The sequence below is a fragment of the Gopherus flavomarginatus genome, chromosome 1 (assembly GCF_025201925.1).
Source record: "Gopherus flavomarginatus isolate rGopFla2 chromosome 1, rGopFla2.mat.asm, whole genome shotgun sequence".
Taxonomy (NCBI): domain Eukaryota; kingdom Metazoa; phylum Chordata; order Testudines; family Testudinidae; genus Gopherus; species Gopherus flavomarginatus.
Genome location: NC_066617.1, coordinates 331,984,603 through 332,007,741, shown reverse-complemented (window position 1 = coordinate 332,007,741; position 23,139 = coordinate 331,984,603). Strand labels below are relative to the sequence as shown.

The window sequence follows — 23,139 nt, the reverse complement described above, 5'->3', positions numbered from 1 at the left end:
CTCCTTGACTTCAGCCTTCTCAAAAGTAACCCACTTAAAAAGGCTATTTAGAGTGTTTTTGTATTAAAAACTCCATCTATTTACCTTGTATTTTCTTCACAAGGAATATTTGAGTTACTTGGACTCTATTCGGAATGAGACTCACAGATCTCTCACCTAGGAAGATCCAACTCTTATACTGACTGGAGATAAGCAAGAGGACCAATAAGTCTTCCTTTTCTGTCTCCCCACTATGTTGCTGGGAGAGGATCACAGTCAGAACAAGAAATGTTCTCCTTGTCTCTGACCACTGAGACTGGAATAGAATCTGGTCTAAAAAGGCACTTCCTCTCAAACTGCAGAGAACTATGGGGAAGGAAGGGAGTAGCACAACAGTGATAGGTCAAGACTACCCTCTCACTTTTACTGATGCACTAACGGATTCTTTTTCAGACAATATATATGTTTGCTTGAGGTATGATCAGGGAGAAAGGGGGGAAAAAAAGAGAAAAACCAAGATATCCCCTTCTGAGCTATCTAGATAGCCAGTAAAAACATACATATGCACACACACACACACTATCTATATATAAATACAAAAATATGGCCAATACTTTTTTTTTTTTTAACAAAAAGTGTACCAGATAAACACAGTGCATGCCCACAACTCACATTCCATATGTTAATGTTCTAGTATGATGAGGGTTTATTCAGTTTAGGAGTTCAATGAGTTCCAAATATACATGTAATACATTTTATTACAGAGTTCTTTCTAATCTGCAAAATCTTTGCATCTGGTCCTTCTAATAAAACCTGTCTCAAAGTTAATAAACTTCACTTACCTCTTCACATATGAACATTTTTTCTGACTTAACATAAAACTATTTTGGCTCCAGTCAAATACAAGCTGTCGAGAAGAGTGGAGATTTAAGCGGAGAACCATAAAACATGCAAAAGGAACTGCTACACCCTAATATCATTGTGATACAACTTCCTGTTACATTAGTGGCATTCTCAAACTTTTGGTTACAAGTGCGATTTTTTTAAAAGCTTGATGTTAACACTTCTACAGAATTTCCAATGACACAATGAAGCCATTTGTTCTTTTACTGAAGGAAGACAGAGCAAACCTTATGCTGGCCATTAATTTGTATTTATTACTACACAAAAATCTTTAATGTAGACAAGCACGGAGAAGAAAAACATAATAGTATCTTGTTCCTGAAATATACGGTTATAGAGCTTTACATAAGCTCCACATTGAATAATTGGGCATAGACTCCCTCCCCTTACTATACATGCAAAACTCTCATTAACATCCATGACAAGCTGTGTGCATGCATGCATGTGCTCACAGAGAAGAATGGTCTCCACTGGTTCGATAGAACTGACCATTTTGTATCCATTTAACGGTTTACACTTGGCATGGAATTCCCATCCTGTTATTTCAAAGGTGACTTTACAAGGAATTCCCACTTCTGTCCAGCGTCACCCAAGAGAGGGGTGGGAAGGAGGACTGATAAGGACAGCCCAAGAAGTTTAAAACTAATGCAATCCTGGTGCCCTACAGAGAAGTGTGCTATCCAAAAGCAGCATAGGCACCATCCACCACTGCTGGACACACTTCTACAGGGAGAGGGTAGAGAGAAAGGAATGAGAAATTCTCTTTGCTCCATGCCCCAGATTTCCCAGCACAAGAACACTCCTGGGCGCTCTTGTGCAAAGCATATCCCAGAATGGATGGACCCAGTGGTGAGCTGGAGCCGGTTCCCACCGGTTCACGGGAACCAGTTGTTAAATTTAGAAACTCTTTTAGAACCAGTTGTAAAGGGCTTTCAAATTTAACAAAAGCTCCAGCAAGCTCCCTGCCCTACCCCCGGCCCCAGCTCACCTGGCTCCAGCTCTGCCTCTGCCTCCTCCTCTGAAGGCTCCCCCTCCCGGCTTCCCGCCAATCAGCTGTTAGCGCAGGAAGCCTGGGAAGGCTGAGAAGGAAGCAGCGGCTTCCTGCAGGTGAGCTGAGGTGAGGGGCACAAGGAGGGCTCTAGGCGCTGCTGGGGCCCCTGGCCCCATCTCGGCCGGCCGGCCAGCCAGGCGGTGCGGCTCCGGGCCGGCCCCTGGCCCCGCTTCCGGCCAGCCAGGCAGCACGGCTCCGGGCCGGCCCCCGGCCCCTGCCCTGACTCCGGCCGGCCGGGCGACACGGCTCCGGGCCGGCCCCCGGCCCCTGCCCCGACTCCGGCCGGCCGGGCGACACGGCTCCGGGCCGGCCCCCGGCCCCTGCCCCGACTCCGGCCCGCCAGGCGACACGGCTCCGGGCCGGCCCCCGGCCCCTGCCCCGACTCCGGCCCGCCGGGCGACACGGCTCCGGGCCGGCCCCCGGCCCCTGCCCCGACTCCGGCCCGCCGGGCGACACGGCTCCGGGCCGGCCCCCGGCCCCTGCCCCGACTCCGGCCCGCCGGGCGACACGGCTCCGGGCCGGCCCCCGGCCCCTGCCCCGACTCCGGCCGGCCGGGCGACACGGCTCCAGGCTGGACCCCAACTCCAGCCTGGCCAGTGGCTCCGGACCAGCCCCAACTTTGGGCCGGCCCTAACTCTGAGTGGTGCGGCTCTGGGCCAGTCCCCAGTCCCCGACTCCGGCCTGGCCCCTGACTCTGGTCAGGCCAGTGGCTCCGGGCCAGCCCCCAACTCTGGCCCCCAGCTCTGGGCTGGCCCCTGGTCCCGACTGTGGGCAGTCCCCCAATTTCGGGTTGGCCAGCGGCTCTGGCCCAGCATCCGCGGCTCCCAGCCCCGACTCTGGGTGGCGTGGCCCCCATCTCCAGGCAGCACGGTAAGAGAGGCAGGGCAGGGAGGGGGTGTTGGATAGAGGGTGGATTAAGGTCGGGACTCAAGGTGGTCAGAGGGCAGGGAACAGGGGAATTGAATGGGGACAAGGGTCCTCGGGGGCGCAGTCAGGAAGGACCAGGGGTTGGATGGGGCAGTGGGAGGCAGTCAGGGGCAGAGGTTCCAGGGGCAGTCGGGACAGAGAAGAGGTGGTTGGATGGGGTGGGGGTCCCGGGGTGCCATCAGGAATAAGAGGAGGCATTAGATGGGGCGGCAGGGGGCAGTTAGGGGACAGGGAAGGGGGGGTGGATGGGGCAGCAGTCCTGGGGGTGGGGTGTCAAGGAACGTGGGGGGGTGGATGGGGCAGGAGTCCTGGGAGGCGGGGGGTGGCTACGACCCCCTCGTGGGGTGAGGAGGAGGGAACTGGTTGTTAATATTTTGGCAGCTCATCACTGGATGGACCCCACGATGTCACACAGCAGCAGCATAGCAACACCTACTAGAATCTGGTCATTTTCACTAGCAATGACGCTGCCCCTCTTGCCAGCAATAACATGGGAGATGGAGACAAGAATGAGAAGTAGAGTAGGAATAGACGCAGGGAGAAACGTCAACACATAAGAATTCAGGAGTAGGCTTGGCCTCTTCCCTTCAGCCCCCAGGGAAAGCTGTGACTCACTTCATTCTCTAGCAGCCAAATTGACACAACCAAAGGCATTCTCTTCAACCATGGGGGGTGAGAAAGTGTGACATGCGGCCTCCTGGGAGGGCGTGGCAGACAGAGGGGGGAGAAATAGGTGATCTGGAAGGTCCTCAAAAAAAAAAAAAAAAAAAAAAAAAAAAAAAAGAGATGAGATTGCAACAAAAGACAAGGGTAGAAACAAGCACACAATATCAATATCCAAAGGAAGGGAAAGAGAAAGGCACAGACATGACATTGGTAGCTGAAATCCTCAGATGCAGGTTTTATTTTACCTGCTGGAGTGTGTATCATTCAGCAACACACTCATTTGATAATATATTTGTGATTTCCCCCCTTCTCCCCCCCGCAAAAAAAAAATAATGAAATGAGATTTGGTCCTTGCCAAATTGCAACACTAATAGTGATGGCCCACATGCCATTGTTTAGGTATTTCCTACAGAGCAATCCAGGCTGGTTTCACAGGTCTCTTTTCAGCTACTCTTCAATTTTCACTCTTCTTTTCTACTTCTAGGGAAAAAACTAACGTCTTTCCATCCTCACCACGTTGTACGACTCGTGCTCAGATCCCAAAATTCTGCACCCACTGCCAGAGGGTGGTTTTCAGTGACCACTTAATTCTGCGTGCCCGTCCCATTGTGTTGCTCATATCCATTCCAATCAGGTGTGTGCACACCACATGCACAGTCAGACAGTTTTTCCCCTAGGAACACCCATCGGTTTGGCTGTGGAACCCCCTGGAGTGGTGCCTTCATGGCGTTCAATATATGACCCTGCCGACTTGGCGCCTCCTCAGTTCCTTCTTTCTGGTTACTCCGACAGAGGGGAAGGCGGGTGGGTTTAGAATGGATATGAGCACTCATCTTGAAGAACAGTTACGAGAAGGGGAGTAACCATTTTTTCTTCTTCGAGTGATTGCTCATATTGATTCCAATCCGGTGACTCCCAAGCCTTACCTCGGCAGTGGGGAGTTATGGAATTGCAGACTGGAGTACCGCTCTGCCGAAAGCTGCATTATCTCTGGCATGCTGGACGATGTCGTAATGAGGTGAACATAGGTACCAAGGACCAAGTTGCTGCCCTGCAGATTTCTTCTATCAGGACCTGGGCCAGAAACGCTGCCGATGAGGCCTGTGCCCTCATGGAGTGTGCCGTAAGTGCCAGGGCTGGTGTCTTGGCCAGCTCATAGCACGCATGGATGCAGGACGTGATCCAGGATGACATTCTTTAGGATGAGACCAGTAGGCTTTTCATGTGGTCAGCCACTGCTATGAACAACTGGTTCGATTTCCTGAACAGTTTGGTGCATTTGATATAGAAGGCTAATGCTTGCCGAACATCCAAGGAGTGCAGCCTATGCTCATGGCTACTGGCATGAGGCTTCAGATAAAACACAGGCAGGAATATGTCTTGGCTGGTATGGAAATGTGATACCACCTCAGGAAGAAAAGCCGGGCGAGGTCTGAGCTGCACTTTGTGCTTGTGGAAAACTGCAGAAGGTGGGTTGGAGGTAAGGGCCTTTAACTCAGACACTCTTCTTGCTGATGTGATGGCAATTAGGAAGGCTGCCTTCCACGATAGGTAGAGAAGGGAGCAAGTTGCCAGTGGCTCAAATGGGGGCCCCATTAATTGAGAGAGGACCAAATTAAGGTCCCACACAGGAACAGGCTGTCTAACCTGGGAATTTAGCTCATCCAGACCATGGGGAACCATCCAATGATGGGGTAGGCGAAGACGGAGCATCCAGAGACTTCAGGGTAGAAAGTTGAGATAGCCGCTAGGTGTACCTTTACAGATGACACTGCCGGGCCTTGCTGTTTCAGGTGCAGAAGGTACTCCAGAATAAGAGGTAATGGTGCCTGAAGTGGGGATGTACGACGCTGGTCACACCAGCAAGTGAACCTCTTCCACTTCCTCAAGTATGTGGCCCTCGTGGAGGGCTTTCTGCTGCCAAGTAAGACCTGTGATTGAAGCAGGTAAGGGAGGAGCTCCATAGGGTTCAGCCATGAAGCTTCCAGGCCATGAGGTGGAGGAACCAGAGGTCTGGGTGATGAAAATGACCATGGTCCTGAGTGATCAAGTTGGGGAGGAGCAGCAACGTGATTGGAGTGTCAACTGACAGAGCCAGAAGCATGGTGTACCAGTGTTGTCGAGGCCACACTGGGGCCACCAGAATTATCTCTGCCCCGTCTCTGCGGACCTTGAGTATGACTTTGTGCACGAAAGGGATCGGGGGAAAGGTGTAGAGCAGATAGCCTCCCCAGGGTAACAGGAATGTGTCCGCAATTGAGCCGAGGCTGCTTTTCTGAAAGGAGCAAAACACTGGGCACTTCCTGCTGCTCCAAGTGGGAAACAGGTCGACTTGATGAAACCCCCATCTCTGGAAGAAGAGTGAATGATGTCCGGCTGGACAGACAACTCGTGGCTGTGGAAGGATCTGCGGAGGTTGTCTGCCAGTATATTCTGGGCTCCTGGCAGATACGATGCTTCCAAGTGACTGGAGTGGGCTATACAGAATTCCCAGAGCCTCCTGACAGAGCGGCAAGGACTGGGTTCCACCCTGCTAGTTGATGTAAAACATTGCAGTGGTGTTGTCCATCAGGACTGCCATGTGCTGACCTTGCAGAGGAGACTGAAAGGTCTGGTATGTGAGTCATACCACCCTGAGCTCCTTGAAACTGACATGGAGAGAGAGCTCATCCTGTGACCAGAGGCCCTGCATTCGCAGATCTCCCAGATGTGCGCCCCAACCTAGAGTTGATGCACCTGTAACTAGAGACAAGGACAGCCGAAGGGGACTCCTTCGCAGACTACTTGAGCATCGAGCCACCATTGGAGTGACTCTAGCACCTGCATTAGCACCACGACTACTAGTCCCAGGCTGTCACGCCCCGAGCAGTATGTCAAAGCGAGCCATGTCTGTAGAGGCCTGAGTCTCAGCCTGGCATGTCAAACCACATACATGCAGAGCGCCATGAGACCGAGGAGACTGAGGCAATTCCTTGCTGTAGTGGTCAGGTACTCTCTCATGCATCGAATGCTGCTTGCCGTGGCTTGGTATCGGGACTCTGGTAGGCTTGCTCTTGCCTAGACTGAGTCCCGCACTGCTCCGATAAACTCTATCCTTCGGGCCGAAGACAATGTGGACTTGTTCACGTTGAGTAGGAGACCCAGTATCTCGAACATGGATGTGGTCAGATGGACTTGCGACTCCACCTGTTCTCTGGTGTGCCCCCTGAGCAGCCAATCGTTGAGGTAAGGCTGTTACCACCGACATGCACCTGATGAACACTCGTGGGGCTGAGGACAGGCTGAAGGGAAGGACCTCTGAACTGATCATGTTTTTGGTCTATTATGAACCTTAAAAAGCGTTTGTGTGCAGGGTGAATTGCTATGTGAAAGTATACATCTTCCATTTCGAGGGCAGTGAACCAGTCTCCCGGATCCAGAGAAGGGGTAATTGTATTGAGGGAAAAAAGTAGAGGAGGCAATGTGAGATGGCAGCGACCTGGGGTTCTAGGATGCAGGGAGCCAGGTCCAGGCGTGAGAGGTGTGAATCCCTTCTGGGGGAAATGGGGCAGAAGTCCCATCCAGTCCCTGTCATTCTGGTTTGGGGAGGGGAATGGAGGAGGAGAAGAGATCACATCCTGTCTTGGTCTCTCCAAATGAGTGGCTGGAGAGGAGGGAAAAGGATGGCAGGTGGAGGTCCCAGTCTCTCTGGTGGGATATGCGCTGGTCATTCTCACCTGGGTCCAGTTCTTGAAGGAGGGCAAGAACTGCCGACTGAACTGCCAGAAACTGGCTGGAGATGGGACTCTGGCCGCCAAGACCCACCAAGCCTGGCTCCCCACTTCTCAGAACCCCAGACTGCCATCTCCTCATTGTCTCCTCCCTCTTTTCCACTTCCGGGACTGCTCTGGAAGGGGAGATTGCGGCTCAAGGACGTTCATGTGACTTTTTAGTACGTCTATGGCTAGAGAGAGGGGAATGTGGAGGGGGTGGCCTGGGCTCCCTAGATACTACCCTCCCTCCCCCCCACATTGCACTGCTGAGTTAGTGATTCCCCCTCCACCTCCCCAAACAAAGGCAGCCTCTGCCAAGGGAGGGGGGGAAAGAGAGTGGAGAAATAGTACTTTCTTCAAAAAAATGAAATCCATGATAGAAACATCAAAGGATCCTGGAATGCAATTAAAAAAAAAACAACAACAACTTTGTAACTGAATTCCAAGACCTCAGTGTGAAAAAGATGACAAGATGGTCAGCTTGATACTATTAGATATATTAGAGTTCCCACAAACATCTGTTATCTTTCCAATTCTTTGAAAGACACCATAATTAGAGTTTGAAGGGGAGAGCCGCCCTTAAGGTAGAGGGCAAATATACTAGTCACTGGATGAGTAGTTTTCTGTTCCCTGAGTGACCAGAGCAGGGGCTGCACTAGAGTAATCAGGAACCTGCTAGAACCAATTAAGGCAGACAGGCTAATTAGAACACCTGCAGCCAATCAAGGCAGGCTAATCAGGGCACCTAGGTTTAAAAAGGAGCTTGCTCCAGTCAGGCAGGGAGGAGCTGGGAGCAAGACACACAAAGAGCTGAGAGTAAGAGGGTGTGCTGCTGGAGGACTAAGGAGTACAAGCGTTATCAGACATCAGGAGGAAGATCCTGTGGTGAGGATAAAGAAGGTGTTTGGAGGAGGCCATGGGGAAGTAGCCCAGGGAGTTGTAGCTGTCATGCAGTTGTTACAGGAGGCACTATAGACAGCTGCAATCCACAGGGACCTGGGCTGGAACCCAGAGTAGAGGGTGGGCCCGGGTTCCCCCCAAACCTCCCAACTCCTGATCAGACACAGAAGGAGCTGACCCAGACCGTGGGGAAGATCACTGAGGTGAGCAAATCTGCCAATAAGCACAGGACCCACCAAGGTAGAGGCGGAACTTTGTCACACAAGAAACAACATTCTTATGTCAGGGGTTTTTTAATTCTGAAGTATGGCAAGAAAAAAACCTAGCCCATTCAGGCTAACGGAATGCATCCGATCATATGCTCAATTTTAGCTACTTGCTACAACTGAAAAACAGTAATTGCCTCGGGTGATTCCAAATGGCTTACTGATCTGCAAGAAGTCTCTCCACAATCTTTCTCCAGCGTTGCTCAGTGATTGAAAGCTACACTTTCAAGCCCAGCAAGTTTTGTTTAAAAGGGGAATACTATATTAGTGGTGTTTTTCACTCCATGCTTTCACATTGAGTAAGGTCATGCCTTTTGCTGTCAAGTTTTACAAGTTTTGAAACTATCTGATCTGAAATAATTGTGATTCCAACTCATATGCTATTTGTTTAAGTAATGTCTACAACAGTCATTACTTAGCAAGAATGACTCCGTTTAGCTGCCAGGATTGTATTTTGTTAAAAGGGTTATGGTTAATATAAAATAAAGTTAAGATCCAGGATGAAATTCTAGATCCACTGAATTCAATAGCAAAGCTTCCATTGAGTTAATAGGGACCAGGGTCTCATCCCAATATCTTAAGCACCACCAACTCTGGAAATGGGCATATTACGCAATTCAGAATCTGGAAATGTAAACTTCAATTTACAGTCATAATGATGCACCTAACATCAGTTATTAATCAACTTTAATACTAACTCCACCTAAAAATCTCTTACTAGCTGTTTTTACAAGCAACATCTAAAATTACAGAAACAAAGACTTTTTTTTAATTTTGCATTTACTTTATATATAGTTATTTTTCTAATTCTCTAGCAGTCAATTTTCCCTTTTTGTCATTCTTTCACACAGAAGGAGTGAAAATAGAGAAAATAAAATGTGATTGTGATCTGAAACTACTTAATTTTTTGTAATTGAACAAGTGTCAACTTGATGGTACCCTTTAAAAATGCATCATTTTGATTACCATCTTGTTTCCTTCCCCCACACATGCTTGAATTCCAATACAATTTTAGCAGTGAGCCTCTTGAGAGCTGAGAGCTAAAACCCCTTGCTTTATGCTAGCCGATGTCTTGGAAGCTCAACTTTCAAATGGTATTAAGCATTTCTCTCCATCTCCATAGGTGCTGGAACTAGGCGTACTGGGGGTGCTGCTGCACCTCCTGGCTTGAAGTGGTTTCCATCATATACAGGATTTACAGTTTGGTTTAATGGCTCTCAGCACCCCCACTATACACACTGTTCCAGCACCCCAGTCCATCTCGATAGGTGTGTTAATAACTGCTGGTAAACTGAAAACATACTACAGAGGTACCTAGTGGTGGACCTTAAAATATTCTTTTTAGTACTGGTAGATTTCTTCTCAACACTGGTCCTGGCCCAGTAACCAGAAAGAATGAAAATGTTGATCTTTGCACCCTCAAGTATAGTCCAATGGAAGTAGGGTTCCTCTGGAACACAACACCAAACCAAATCAGCCCAGATCTGTTGTGAGAATGAAGTTCTTCAGACCATTATGATGAACATCACACAGCATTTAAGTGTTTTCAAAAACCATGTGGACACCTTAGATTAGATTTACTTATGGGAAATCACAGATTTCAGCTCCTGATCATTTAGTATTTTATACAGTGAGCAGGAGTAGGCTTTCTGTATGGGAAAGTTAAGAGGGACACCACCCCACCCCCACTGGGCCATTTAAGGCCCAGCATTTTTCTATTTTTATAAAATTATTTTCTAAATCCTTGTTTCCTGTGTATCTGTAATATTAGCTCCATCAGTGGGTTGTTTAATTTTTTTTAACACTCACTCCTGGCATGGATTGGGAAAGTGGCATGGAACATCCTCCTGACTGGGCAAAGACAGGAGAAACCACAACCTTTCTTTTCAGATGAGAAAAAACCACTGCAAAATATGCATTCACCACCTCCAGATTAGACTGTCTGCGCTGAACATGACTGCCACCAACGAGCAATTTTCATGCCATGCACTTAGAGGCAGGAGTAAAAACACAACCTTCACTGGCTATTTATTTGGTTGAATTTAGGGTCCTCATTTAAAGCAGTTAACAGAGTCCAAGCTACCTCAACGAACTCCCATCCATTCACAACCTTCCAAGACATCTATGCTTCATCTAGATTGGATTGAGTAAGATTACGGGATGCAGGGACAGAGCATTTTCAGAAACAGGACACCAGTTGTGGAATCCTTAACATGAGATTATATCGAATCTGACCCTGATGATGTTCAGATCTAACTGCCATACTCATTGGATATGGCTTTCACTAGTAATGGCATCTTCACAGGACCAAGCTACAACTGGGGAAACTGAATGGAAAGAAGTGAAACACAAGAAAGGAATCAGGGAGAGGAGGAAAAACCACAAACATGCACTCCAGGATCTAGGGAGCCTATGAGAAGGATAGCATTTAGAGCACAGTCAGAGCTGACTTTAATTGTTGTACAGCACTTCAGATACTTTGTGCCAATATCTGAGACCTGGTATAGAAAAATAGGTATAAAAAATAATATATACACAGTAGACTACATTGAACTTCATGAAACATTTTTAGCTATAAGTCCTAAAGCATTCTGAAAGATAGACAAGCATCTCTGTTCATAGATGAGTGAAGTGTGGTTAAAGCAGAAAGTTTTAGAAGTCTGCACTCAAAAGCATGTGTGCATGATGTGTCTTTGTAATACACCCAATTTGTACGTGCAAATCAGGGATCCCATTGTGCTCACTTAACCTTCACTCATTTATGTACATCAAATGTTTGCATTCAGAAGTGCCATAGGAACTTCTCAGTACAGACTTTTAAAAATGTAGGCCTTCATGACACACAAGCTCACACAGCAAGTCAGTGTCGCATCCAGGAAGAGAACTCAGTTCAGCATCTGATTCACCTGACCAGGTAACATCTAGTTGCTCCCCCTCAATCCTCCCATCACCATCTGGGTCTGCATCCTGTCTTCTCTCTACCCAAATTGTAGAACATAAGCTTAGTAGTGCAGAGACTGTCTAAATCTCTGTCCTGTGCAGCTCCAGGCAAATGCCAATGGTTGTTATGAATTATTTGTCAAGCAACCCCCCAACTTCAGGGAAAGTTTTAAGAAGTTGATAGTCTTTGAAAGGTATCTTGAAGGTTAGTAAATACAAGCTTTGATAGACAAGTAAGTGGAAATAAGATTTGGAATCAAGGAACCATGATTGAGAACACACTGCCACTTAAATCAGGGAACTATAAAAACACAAGTATTTCTGCTTGATGCACAAATGCCAGAGCTTTATAAGTCAAAACCAACACCGCAGATTGTACCCACACACAAATGGGAAGATGATGCCAACTCCAGAGCACATATGTCAAATACTTCCAATGAAAGATACTGTTTAACACAGAAATAGCCACACTGTGTACCCTCCACCCCCATACAACCCCTCTGTAAACCTGGCTATGCAACAGTGGGCATATTTCAGTTAAGGAGCCAGACATAGTCCCTTTCTTCCGGTTGTTTCTGAAAGTCAATGAGACTTGGGGTGTAAGTCACTAAGGGTAAAATTTTCAAAAGCACGTAAGTCTCTGACAGCTAACTGCTATCCAAGTCACAATATGGCCAAACACTGAGCTAAACCATTGAACTGCACTGTCCAGTTCTGATGAAACAGATGAATAGCTGAGTGTTATGTGTGTCTTTCAGGCACCTCAGCATACATCCTATTACTACGCCTACCGTGTCCATAGACACACCAACAAGATAAAAGACAGAAGTGACAGAACAGAAACCTATGGGATCCCATGACAGCCCATGGGACAGATTAATGGCCATCCAATGCTACCCACTAGAATTACTCAAAGGAAGAAACAGATCCACTCAACAATAAGTCATCTATCCTACTAAAGCCTCCAGCAACAGCAACCATACTTAATGGCCAACAGCAGCAAAGGCAGTTGACATAGCTAGAAGAATCAGCAGCGCTTGTCATTTGACAACATTTCCTTGGGTCAACCACCAGCTGATATAAATTTCCGTAGATTTACATATACGTGCTGTAAACCCAGTGTAACATTCCTTCCCCCCAAATTCATACGTACCTGATCACAGCCTACATTCACCAATTCCTGCAGCATCTGCCTGTTTACTTCTGTAGATGCCGGGGTACCTGACTCATTAGCAAAAGGCAACAAAGAATATCTGATTTCTCGTAGTGCTTTCTGATAAGGTCCAAACTTAGCTGTTGGTCTCATTTGCTGCTGCCTGGCAGCATCTTTCCCTATTAAAATTTTAGGGTCCAGAGAAGTTTCGCTGCCTGGCCCGATAGGTAAACCCTGACCTGACGATTTGGAAGGCTGCTTTAAACCTTCACGAATCTCTTGTAATCTTTGCCTGCTGTTTCCAGAATAAGTTGTAGCAGGAAAAGTCTTTGGCCTCATTGTTAATCCAGTTTTTTTTCAGCATAAATACAATCTTCTTTCTTTTTAGAATAAAGTAGTTTTAAAATAAGTGTTCCTCTCTTGATGATCCTTAAAACATTGAGTGGAAACTATTTGTTTAGTTCAGTTCACAATCTTCATGGCTCCTACAGAGAATGAAAAACCCTGGAATCATCATTGTGCAGACTGTTTGTACCTGAAACAGAAAAGAAAATATGAACTTAGTCTCACACATTTTTCTGCCTGTTTTAAATGGTTTGCCTCTTAAGGGACTTCAACATGATGACAATGGCGGTTTACCTAGTGAAAGAAGTAGAACCTGACTATACCAGTTCTCAAAACTGAACATCATTTAATAAATTTCACTTATCTGTTTTCCATTCAAGGATCTTAAAGTTGATGAGAACTGGTCAACATTTTTCAGGTAAAAATTTTTTTTAATGTAAAATGAACTTTTTTAGAAATTAAATTTTCACAGAAAAAATGTTATTTCTCTGGAAATTTTTGGTTTTCAAAAACCAAAAATATTTTCAGTTTTCAAAAACTGACAACCAACAACCTAAAACTTTAAAAATCTCACTGTATTTAAAAAGCTTGGTGGTAAGTTTCCTGTACAGCTGCATAACTAGAAACAGGCCAAATCTATCTTTTATTTCATAGTTAGCAAAGAGTATATTCATGCTGAGGCTTTGTATGTCAAGATCTTGCCTGAAGAAAAGTTCTTGTTTGTCTTACAATAGCTGAGTTATAAATCCCAGAAAAGGAGATTTATAATGGCAATACTGACAACCCTAACTATAGCATTTCCTACTATTTCAAAACCAAGGTCAGCAGCAACAAGACATTCTGACATTCCACTTTAACATCTAAATAAATCTTGAAGATGAAGAACTTTACTCTCCTTCAGTAATACATTTCTCCACTGAGTGAGGTACAACTTAGTGTGAGTAACTAATCTGATTCTTGCAGCATAAGGTTTTTGCATACTAATCTTGAGCAAAAGGTGCCGAATCTAAATTAAGATGAGTAGTGACAAATAATAAAAATCCTAATCTGGAAACAATGAAAGACTGCTAGCTTGTCAATCACAAGTATGCTTACTCTGACACACGAAAGGACACTCAATTCAGTTTCTGAGCTCTTTGGTGGGGTGTTTTTATCACCTTATGTCTTTATATGATGCCTAGCACAATGAGGCTCTGACTCTGATGGGGGTCTCCTGCCATTACCATAATAATAAATATTAAATAGAAGATTCAAAAGAAGATTAAAAGATCCACCACACTACTGAAACTGCTTCCACACCTCTGCAGCTGCTACTGTTTGGCTGAAAGTTTTAGCCTCAAAAGGAGAGTTCTTCCATAAAGATTATAATCCGTCATTTTCACATGCTTATATCAAATTGCCAATGGACCCTTAACACTAGCTTCTGCTATTGTGAAAACTAAAGTATTTCTCATCTTTAGCTGGCTGCCAAAAGAGTACCGCCAGGGCTTTAAACCAAAAGTATCCTTTAACTTTGCTCATTGTTCTCCAACTTAGGGGCCAATGGAACCACCACAGAGCTTGGAGAACATTTCCAGATTTACACCATACATCCTCATCGTCCATTCTGCTGGCCACTATCCTGAAGGCCAAGGGGGTCTGGACAAGTCTATCTTTGAAGCCCAACATCACTCCCTAATTGGCAGAGGGTTCATGGCTGAGTGACATAAACTAGGAGGACTCAGCGCAGAACAGAACACAGTGGCACCATACACCAAGCCACAGCTCACTTTGAAGAGAACAGACGTGCTCATGAGACAGAAAAGCGACAGAGGAGGAAAGAAAGGACACAACAGTCCAGCCAACAACTATGTCTCCTCCAAGATCACACCTGTTACTTCTGGGGGAAAATCTGCAGGGCGCGAATTGGGCTCCTCAACCACCTAAAAACCCATCAGTGAACCCCCATGGCAGACATCATCCTCATATCGAGGGATAGCGAAGATGACATAAAGCTTTTCCTCTTAACCATGGGCTGAACCCTTTTAAAATGGGAAAACAGGATACTGGAATCAAATCCAAGTATCCAGTATGACCGTGCATCTCTTTAAACAGTGGCAGCACTAACTAATATGTTAGATAATCATACAGGAGTAACATCCTTACATAATGTGTCACATGACCCTCTGGCGGCTAATACACACAGAAGATAGCCTATTACACTTATCATCTAGAATTACACATTAATTAAAGTGGTAGACCTCTGTACTTTGGTGCTAAAGGTTCCTCGGTTCAAACCCTGATGATGATCCATGGTAGGTCGTCACTATCTAAACATTTTTTGTTAAAATTTAAATAAAAAAAATGTGCCTTAGTGGTTAGCCAGATGACCTAGTACCAGCCTCAGGGATACACGATATGAGAGCTGGATTCAACCTGAGATCTCAAACTCTTTGTCTCCCAATTCTTGGTGGTGTCCTGAAATCCTTAATAATAAGTTGTTTGTGTCTAAGTCTGCAATTAATGGTGCGAGGAAGTTTGTGATGAGAAAAAGGGTTAAAGTTACTCATCCATACTATGATATTTCCTCCCAAACAACAATTCAATCATCAGTAAGGAACAAATCCTGCTCAGACACACACGGTGTGGCTGCCTATGCAGTCAGGGGCATGGGGAAGTGCATGCAGGTTTCTGAGGGTAAGATTTGGTCCCTCTAAGGTGATAATAGCAGCTAAAATGGACTTTAATAAATAAAAGGCACTTAATATTATTGAAGCCATTTTAGGAATACACCATAACTAAATAGGATTTCATGGATGAAAATTACACGTATAGTTCAATTTATTACCCGGTGTTTTCTTTCTCTTTCCTGACAGCAGCAGACACCGTATGGCTGGGTTTAGGAGAAAGAACAAACAAGGACTTCTCTCAGACCCGGTGCCAATGTTCAGGCATGGGATGTGATAAAGAGGAATGCAATTCCTCCAACTCCTTGTAACCCAAGAATTGGCCTCTTGCTTACACAACATGTCTCACTGAAAGAAGCTTTGTGGCCCATGATCCAAAGCACGATTCTAATAATGCTGGGTCAAGTCTGCTGGCAACTTCTTGAGCTTTCTTTCTGTTTTAGCAGCATTAACTAACTGAGTGATCAGCATTACATTTACAGCATGAATGAGAATAGCAACAGCAGCCACCAGATAACTGTAAATGTGTTTTATATTTTCCAGCAGGAAGAAAAGTTAACTTAGTAAGCAAGATATTCCGAGAATTGGAATAGCAGTTAAATATTACAGATCTGCAAAGGAAAACAAATTGACTGTGAGCTTCATAAATGGTAGACAGTTGTATTTTTAGGGGGGAAATAGCTGTGTTGTACTTTTAAAAAAAACACAGAGTTAAATATCAAAAATATCAATTTATATTTATAAGCATGTTTGTACTATCCCAATTTTGAAAATTCAGTATCCTTCTAACATTCAACCTGTCTTTGAAATGAGTGCCCACATCACGCCCCTACGATCACAAGTAATCCTTTTGCAAAGTTATTTGTTTTAAATCATTCTGACTAAACACCATTAAGCTTCTTTTCAAATAATTTCTGTCCATTACTAAATTACAATACCCCAAATAAAAAAGTTAGGGTTACCTTCAGTACAGCAAGTTAGAACAATTTTTTTAGAGTTGAATTTTTTTTTTTTAGTTGACAAATACCGACAGAGGTTGTGGTAGTAGACAAACAAACAGATACATTGAATTTAAACTATATTCCCCAGGCAGGTGTTCTGGACAATGCATGGCATAACAAATTAAAATACAATGAAAAGCTACCGTCATTAATATTCAAAATAAAAAAGTAATGATGGCATCTTAATACGAACAGGAGGAGAGGAAAAAAGTTCTAAATGTGTCATAAAAAGAATGGTCACCAAAAACCTTTTAAATGGAAAAGTAATGAGATGTTTTATAGAAGAAATGAACCAAAATAATTTTCAGAGGACAGAGAACTCCATTCTCCAAAGACCCAACAACAAAGACACAATCCCCTAACAATTTAAGGTGAGAAGGCAGAATCCCTAAAAGACAAAGGTGCGGTCAGAGCACAAGTAGAATAAGCCTCAAGGAGGAGGTCTCACAATACTTTAAAATAATACGTTATTGTTAAGCAATAAAAGCCACTTTAAAAATCATCTGTTCCATCTTTAAATTAATTTGACATGTCAAAGGTGGCAAATGTAGAGAGGAGAACAGGTATAATAGGATTGTGCTTGAGAAAAAAAAACAGACCACGCTGCTGCATTCTGAGCAAGCTGCAAAATGATAGGAACGCTCTTCTGTGAGCCCTCTAAAAAGGCAGCAATAATAACATAACACCTGGCCATCCCAAGGGCACAGAATACAACTGTCATAAACTAAGTCAGATGCAAGCATCACAACTGAAAAATACCTCTTTGTGCCACATGGCTTTTCTGGAAAGGGTGTGATGAAAAGCAACACCAGGATTCTTAACCTCACTCATCGCCTTTCAGTCAATCCCCTCAACCAGCAGGCATAAAAACAGGGAGCAAGAGTAACCAATGACAAGACCTCTGTTTGACCAGGGCTAAATACAAGTTAGTTCTGGCATATGAAGCTGACAACATTGTTCAGGTATTCTTCCAGAGCAGAGATCAAATCTGCATTGTCAACAAATGAGGCAGAGCTGGGTATCATCCTTGGAATTAATTAATCCCCAGAGCCATATAGAAATAGGGGGCTCAAGTGTTAACAAAGGTATTGTTGGATAGCCCCACATTGAAAACACACAAGCTGACGGGTTACCACTTTTGCTGGCCTATATATCGAAGAAAGGCATGTCCACCCTACCCTCCTGTCAGTGCTGCGTGTTCTCACCAGGAGTGCTTTCACTGACTTAAGAGGGGCAGTGCTGGAGGCTGAGAGCCCAAAGCACAGCTCCCCACTGCCAGCTGCCCCCCCGCCAGGCTCTTGGCTCCCCACTGCAGCTGGGCTCCCAGTTCTGAGCTCAGCATCGGGCAGATCCCAAGAGCAAGAAGCTAAGAGCCCAGCAGGGAGCGGGAAACCAAGAGCCAGGGAGAAGCTGGTCTCCTGGTGCCAGGGAGTGAGGAATCAAGAGCCATGGGGAAAGAGGGAAAGCCAGGCTCCAGGGAACCGAGGTCAGGGGAGGAGTTGGGTTCCAGGCAGTGGGGAGCCAAGAGCCAGGGGAAGGGGGACATCTGAGCTCCTGGCATTGGGGAGCCAAGAGTTTGTGGGGAAGGAGGGGAAAGGAGGGGAGACCTGTGCTTCCAGTAGCAGGGAGCCCAGGCAGCAGCTGGGCTAGGAGCTGGGGCAGCTGGATCCCAAGCAGGGCAGATGCAGCCAGGCTGGGAGAGGGGAGCCCAGGAGGCAGCCTTGCTATAGCTGGAGCACCCACCTGCCCAAGTCACAGCCTAGTTTTCTTGTAAATTTCACAGCTCCATCATGGAGCCCTGAAATTGACAAGAATGACAGACAGCAGCTAATGTAAGTAACACAGTGTCTACACAGACACTGTGTCGCCTTAACTACACGGACATGAGCCCTACGCATCTCGTGGGGATGGAGTTATGAAGTTGATGTAACACAGCACTTACGTTGGCTGGAGCAAGACTGTAGTGTGTACACTGACATAATCAGGTCACCTAATGCTGTAGTGTAGACCAAGCCCAGGTATCTAAACCAGCTCTCTTGGGAGTTTTACTCTATCTTCTGAGTAAAATCCAATAAAAAAAGCCACATGCTGGTTCATCTGAGCTGGATCCATATGTATGTTGATACACACTCCTGCCAAGCACAGTGGCTCATGACTTCTTTTTTTGGAGATGAACCCTGGGGGGGAGAGAGGGTGTCATCACCCATACACCAACATCCCCACGCATCATGCCCTAGGTACAGGTGCCTTGCCTACTTTCTTATGCCCGTTCTCTCTTTCACTCCTTTGTCTTCGTTCTTTTCCCTCTTCTCTTCTTGTTTTTTCTTGCTATTCTTATTCATTGTTGCTCTGGGGTTTTTTGCCCGAAAGTCCCCAGATACATGCTTCAAAGAGCTCACTTATTTACCCTAATAAAGAGAAAGTTAAGGGGTGACTGGATCAGTCTTGAAGTACGGCGGGCTCTTCAATCTAGCAAAGAAAGGTATCACAATCCAATGGTTGTAAATTTAAGCTTGATTAAAAATAAAGTATAATTTTTTTAACAGTAAGAATATTTACCATTGGAACAATGGTTGAATCTCCATCACTGATTATTTTTAAATCAAGACTGGATGTTTTTCTAAAAGTTCTGTTCTAGGAATTATTTTGGGGAAATTCTACGGCCTGTGTTATACAGGATGTCAGCCTAGATGATCACAATGGTCCCTTACGGGCTTGGAATCTATGGATCTAACTTTGCCTCCCTGTTCCTCTACTGACACATGCTAAATGCTACTAAGGGGGAAAGGAGAATCAACTGGTGACTATATGGGGCTGGGACACATGCTCTTGCAGATCAGCTGTATGTTTCGAGAGCAGAGACATCTGCTTGTCTGTTTGGTCTCATCTACTTAGACTGTAAGCTCTTTGAGGAAGGGAATGTCTATTACTAAATATATGCACAGCTTCTAGAACAAGAGAGCACAATCTCAGGGTCTCTGGATGCTACCATAATACAAATAATAATACTCAGTTACTCATAGCAGCATATTTGAAGTGAGGAGTAAGAATGAAAGCAGGGTCATGTCACTTCTCCCACTCTCACTCCCCTCTATCCCACTAACAGTATCATACAAAATTATTGTTAAGTCCCTGGGGATTTGCACCCTGCCAAAACCATAAACATAGCCAGAAGTTTAAATAAGTTAATTCCCATACTTACCCATCCCACATGTTGTAAGCCAGTGATTATATCTTGCAAAGAGCTTATGCAAGACTTTACATTTTCATAGTGCTGGTCATATAAGATTTCAATGCACTTTCCAAATATCAGAGGGGTAGCCGTGTTAGTCTGGATCTGTAAAAGCAGCAAAGAATCCTGTGGCACCTTATAGACTAACAGACGATTTGGAGCATGAGCTTTCGTGGGTGAATACCCACTTCTTCAGATGCAAGAAGTGGGTATTCACCCACGAAAGCTCATGCTCCAAATCGTCTGTTAGTCTATAAGGTGCCACAGGATTCTTTGCTGCCTTTCCAAATATGTTATTTTTCATTACACCCATTGTACAGATGAGATACAGAGAGGTTCAAGCAGGACTTTTAAAAAGTGGCCTCTGATTTTGGGTGCCTGACTTGAAATAGTCAAGACCTGAATTTCAGAGGGAACCAATCTCTTGATTCAGTCGAAGTTCTGGGTGGTCTGAGCTTCTGAAAACTCAAATTCAAGGTGTCTCAAGCTGGGCACTGAAAAACTGAGGTAATAAAAATGTTGGCCTAAGTGACCTGCTAAAAGTCACAAAACAAACAAGTCTGTGGAAAACGGGAAGCAGAACCCAAGAGTCCTGATTTCAAAGTCCCTTGTTTAATCTAAATAATCAAACCACACTTTCTCTCAGCAGATAGAAACCCTATGAACAACACTCCCGGGCATTGCACCAGCCCACCCTAAACAGAAAGTGCTCTAAACTGTTGGGTGGCTAAACAGCAGAGGTGACTAAAGTGACCCAATAGCCACAGTTAGTTTGTGCAGAGACCACAACTTCTTTAGGCAAAGTGCTGTGGTGAGAGCCCACCCGAAAGTATCATCAAATCTACCACACATTTCTACTCCACTTTCCTTAGCTGTCAAGCAGGAAATGCAGGGCGCCCAGAGGCCACGGGGACGGGCGCAGGCAGAGCCGGGAGAGCTCCGGGATGTAAGAGTTACACTCCGAGCAGGTGGGACGTGGAAAGAGTCTGTTTGGAAACGCAGCCCCCGCACCCCCGGGAAAAGAGCCAGACACGTCCTCCCCAGAGCGACAAGCCACCGGGCTGCTGCTATTTGGGGTAGGGGAGAGTCAGCTGGGGGCACTGAGGCCTAAGTGCCTGACCGAGGCGGCCGGCAGGGGCCTCTCCCGGGCAGGGCTGTCACGTTCATGTCTGCTCCAGAGGCAGCGCTCGGGAAAATGTCGGAAAGCAACTGCGGAGCGCAGCTGCCAAGGGGGGCCACGTTCCCCGGCTGCCCTTGGGCCCGGGACAGAGCGAGCCCCCGGGCCCAGCGCTGCCGCTCACACACCAACGGAGCCCGGCTCCCCGACAGCCCGCTCAGCTCAGACTCCCGCCCCGGCCGGCGCCCAACTTGCCCCGAAGTTTTCTAGTCCCTTTTCTTCGGCGCGGAACGGAGCGCGGGGACGGGCCCGAGTCCGGCTCAGCCCCGGCCACCGGGAAGGGCGCCCGGCGCTCCCCGCAAGCACAGCGCGCACTGGGCGCCGGCCGAGCCACCCGCCGGGCCCCGGAGCCCGTCCCTAGTCAACGTAGGGAGCCGCAAGCCCCCGACCCCTAGAGCCGCCGCCTCCACCCAGGCACTGGCCGCGGCTCTTCCCTTCCGCCCGCCGGGAAGAACCAACTCCCCCCCAAGCCACCTCCGCCGAGCACTTCTCCTCCCCGCCCCCGGGTCCGGTTCTTCGCCAGCCTCCCGGCGTGGGGAGCCCCCAGCTGCCCCTGCCCACCTCGAAGACACTTGCACTCAGTCCCGCTTGTCGCCCAGCAAGGGCTGGCTGCCCCGGCTGCAGGCACGCCCCGCGTCCTGCTCTTCCTCGCCAGTCCCCCAGGTGACTCCTACCCCCACCCCAGCACAGGCGCGCCCGCCCTCTCGGGGTCCTGCCTTTGCCTCGCTCCAAGGAGCACGGACTCCCCCAGCCTCGCCCCGCAGCCAGTGCCGCTCCGGGGCGCGCTCTGCTGCTGCTGCCGGGACCCCCGGGGCAAGCGCCCCCGCCGCGGGCCCCGCTCCTTGCGCGCTGCCCTGAGCAGCCTCTGAGCAGCGGCGAGCTGCGGGCCAGTCCCCGGGGAGTCCCCGCCCCGCCCTGCCCTGCCCTGCCCTCACCTCCAGTCCGGGGGGAGCCGGGGGACAAAGTGCCGAGCCCCAGCCGAGCCCGTCTCGCTGTGCAGTCGGGGTCAGGGAGCAGCGCCCGGGCCCTCCCCGGCGCGCCTCTGCCGGCGGTGCCGCTCGCTCCCCATCGTCTCCGTCCCCTGCTCCGAGTGCGGCAGCGGCAGGACACAGTTGGGACATTCGCTACATTGTTAGCATTCCATTCGCGTCACGTGACCCGGGCGCGCGTCATTCCAGCCCCCCTCCCTTCACATACCAGCGGGGGGAGGGGCTTCTGCCGTCCCATCAGCAAGCGCGGGGCGGAGCCCTGGCGCCCCGGCCGCCGCCTGACCGAGGTTGGAGGCTGCTGCTGTGTCGCGGAGGCGAGAGACTTCACCTGGGCACTGAGGGTGTAGGGGGAGCTAGGGGCCGGTGCCTGTGACACCCCGATTCTCTTTGTCCTCTTCCATACGCGGACCGTCCCTCCCGGAAACTGGGTGTGCAGCCACCATAGCAAGTTCTTCTCCATCTAGCTGACTTGCCCTTACAGACAGGGCCCAGCTGCAAAGTGCGGGGCTAGAGCTGAACTTCCCCAAAGTTCCTGGCTCTTAGGATTATGGTTTCTGAGTCTGGCCATCACAGTCAGAGCAGCTGGCACACTCTGTCTGCCTGCTTGGCCCAGGCTTTTGGGCTTGAGAAACAGGTTTGATTGGGAATCTTGGGGTCCTTCGTGCCAGGGGGTGAAAATGGCATTGGACAGAAGGGAGGTAGAACAAAGGGGTAGGTCCAATTTAAGGTGACTGTGAAGAAGAATGAGGGCCTGACCCACCCCTGGAACTTTGCCTACTGGGAACTTGCTGGAAAACAGTCTAATGTGAACTGGAGACCTATTCTTGTCTGGGGTCACATAGTGGATAATATACAATTCTCCCAGTTTAATAAACAGCAACTTATGTTAAGGTTTAGTTTATTCTCTTGCCATGGCACAGAGAAGCCTTGGATACAGGTGCTGGGAAGAGACAAAGCAATCTTAGGCTTTACAGTTTTCCCTTTAGGTAGATATGGATCAATTGGTCACAGTTTGAATTCAACCCCATTACAGAGCTAACAGCCATGAAGTGTGTATCTGACCATGCTTCCCACAAGTGCTACAGTTTTTGCATTTGGGATTCCTGTTTAGTTTAGCCCATTATAGAGACCTGACACCAAGTTCTGATGGAGATCCAAATTCTCCTAACACTGAGGTGTTTAACTCTGGAGA

General features: G+C 47.3%; 1 protein-coding gene across 2 annotated transcripts in view; it reads right to left on the bottom strand.

Annotated features, from left to right (window-relative positions):
• The window catches only part of LATS2 (large tumor suppressor kinase 2), a 63,375-nt gene extending 41,284 nt beyond the window's left edge, over positions 1-22,091 (bottom strand). The window contains exons 1-2 of one of the 2 annotated variants that reach the window (XM_050937161.1): positions 21,894-22,091; positions 12,538-13,072 (exon numbers count right to left, since the gene is read on the bottom strand). In XM_050937161.1, the coding sequence (XP_050793118.1) occupies positions 12,538-12,876 (339 nt within the window). In that variant the 5' untranslated portion in view covers positions 12,877-13,072; positions 21,894-22,091. Of the gene's footprint in view, positions 1-12,537; positions 13,073-21,519; positions 21,582-21,893 lie in introns of those variants that run through there. The other variant, XM_050937162.1, reaches the window with a different exon arrangement.
• Positions 22,092-23,139: the final 1,048 nt, after the last annotated feature.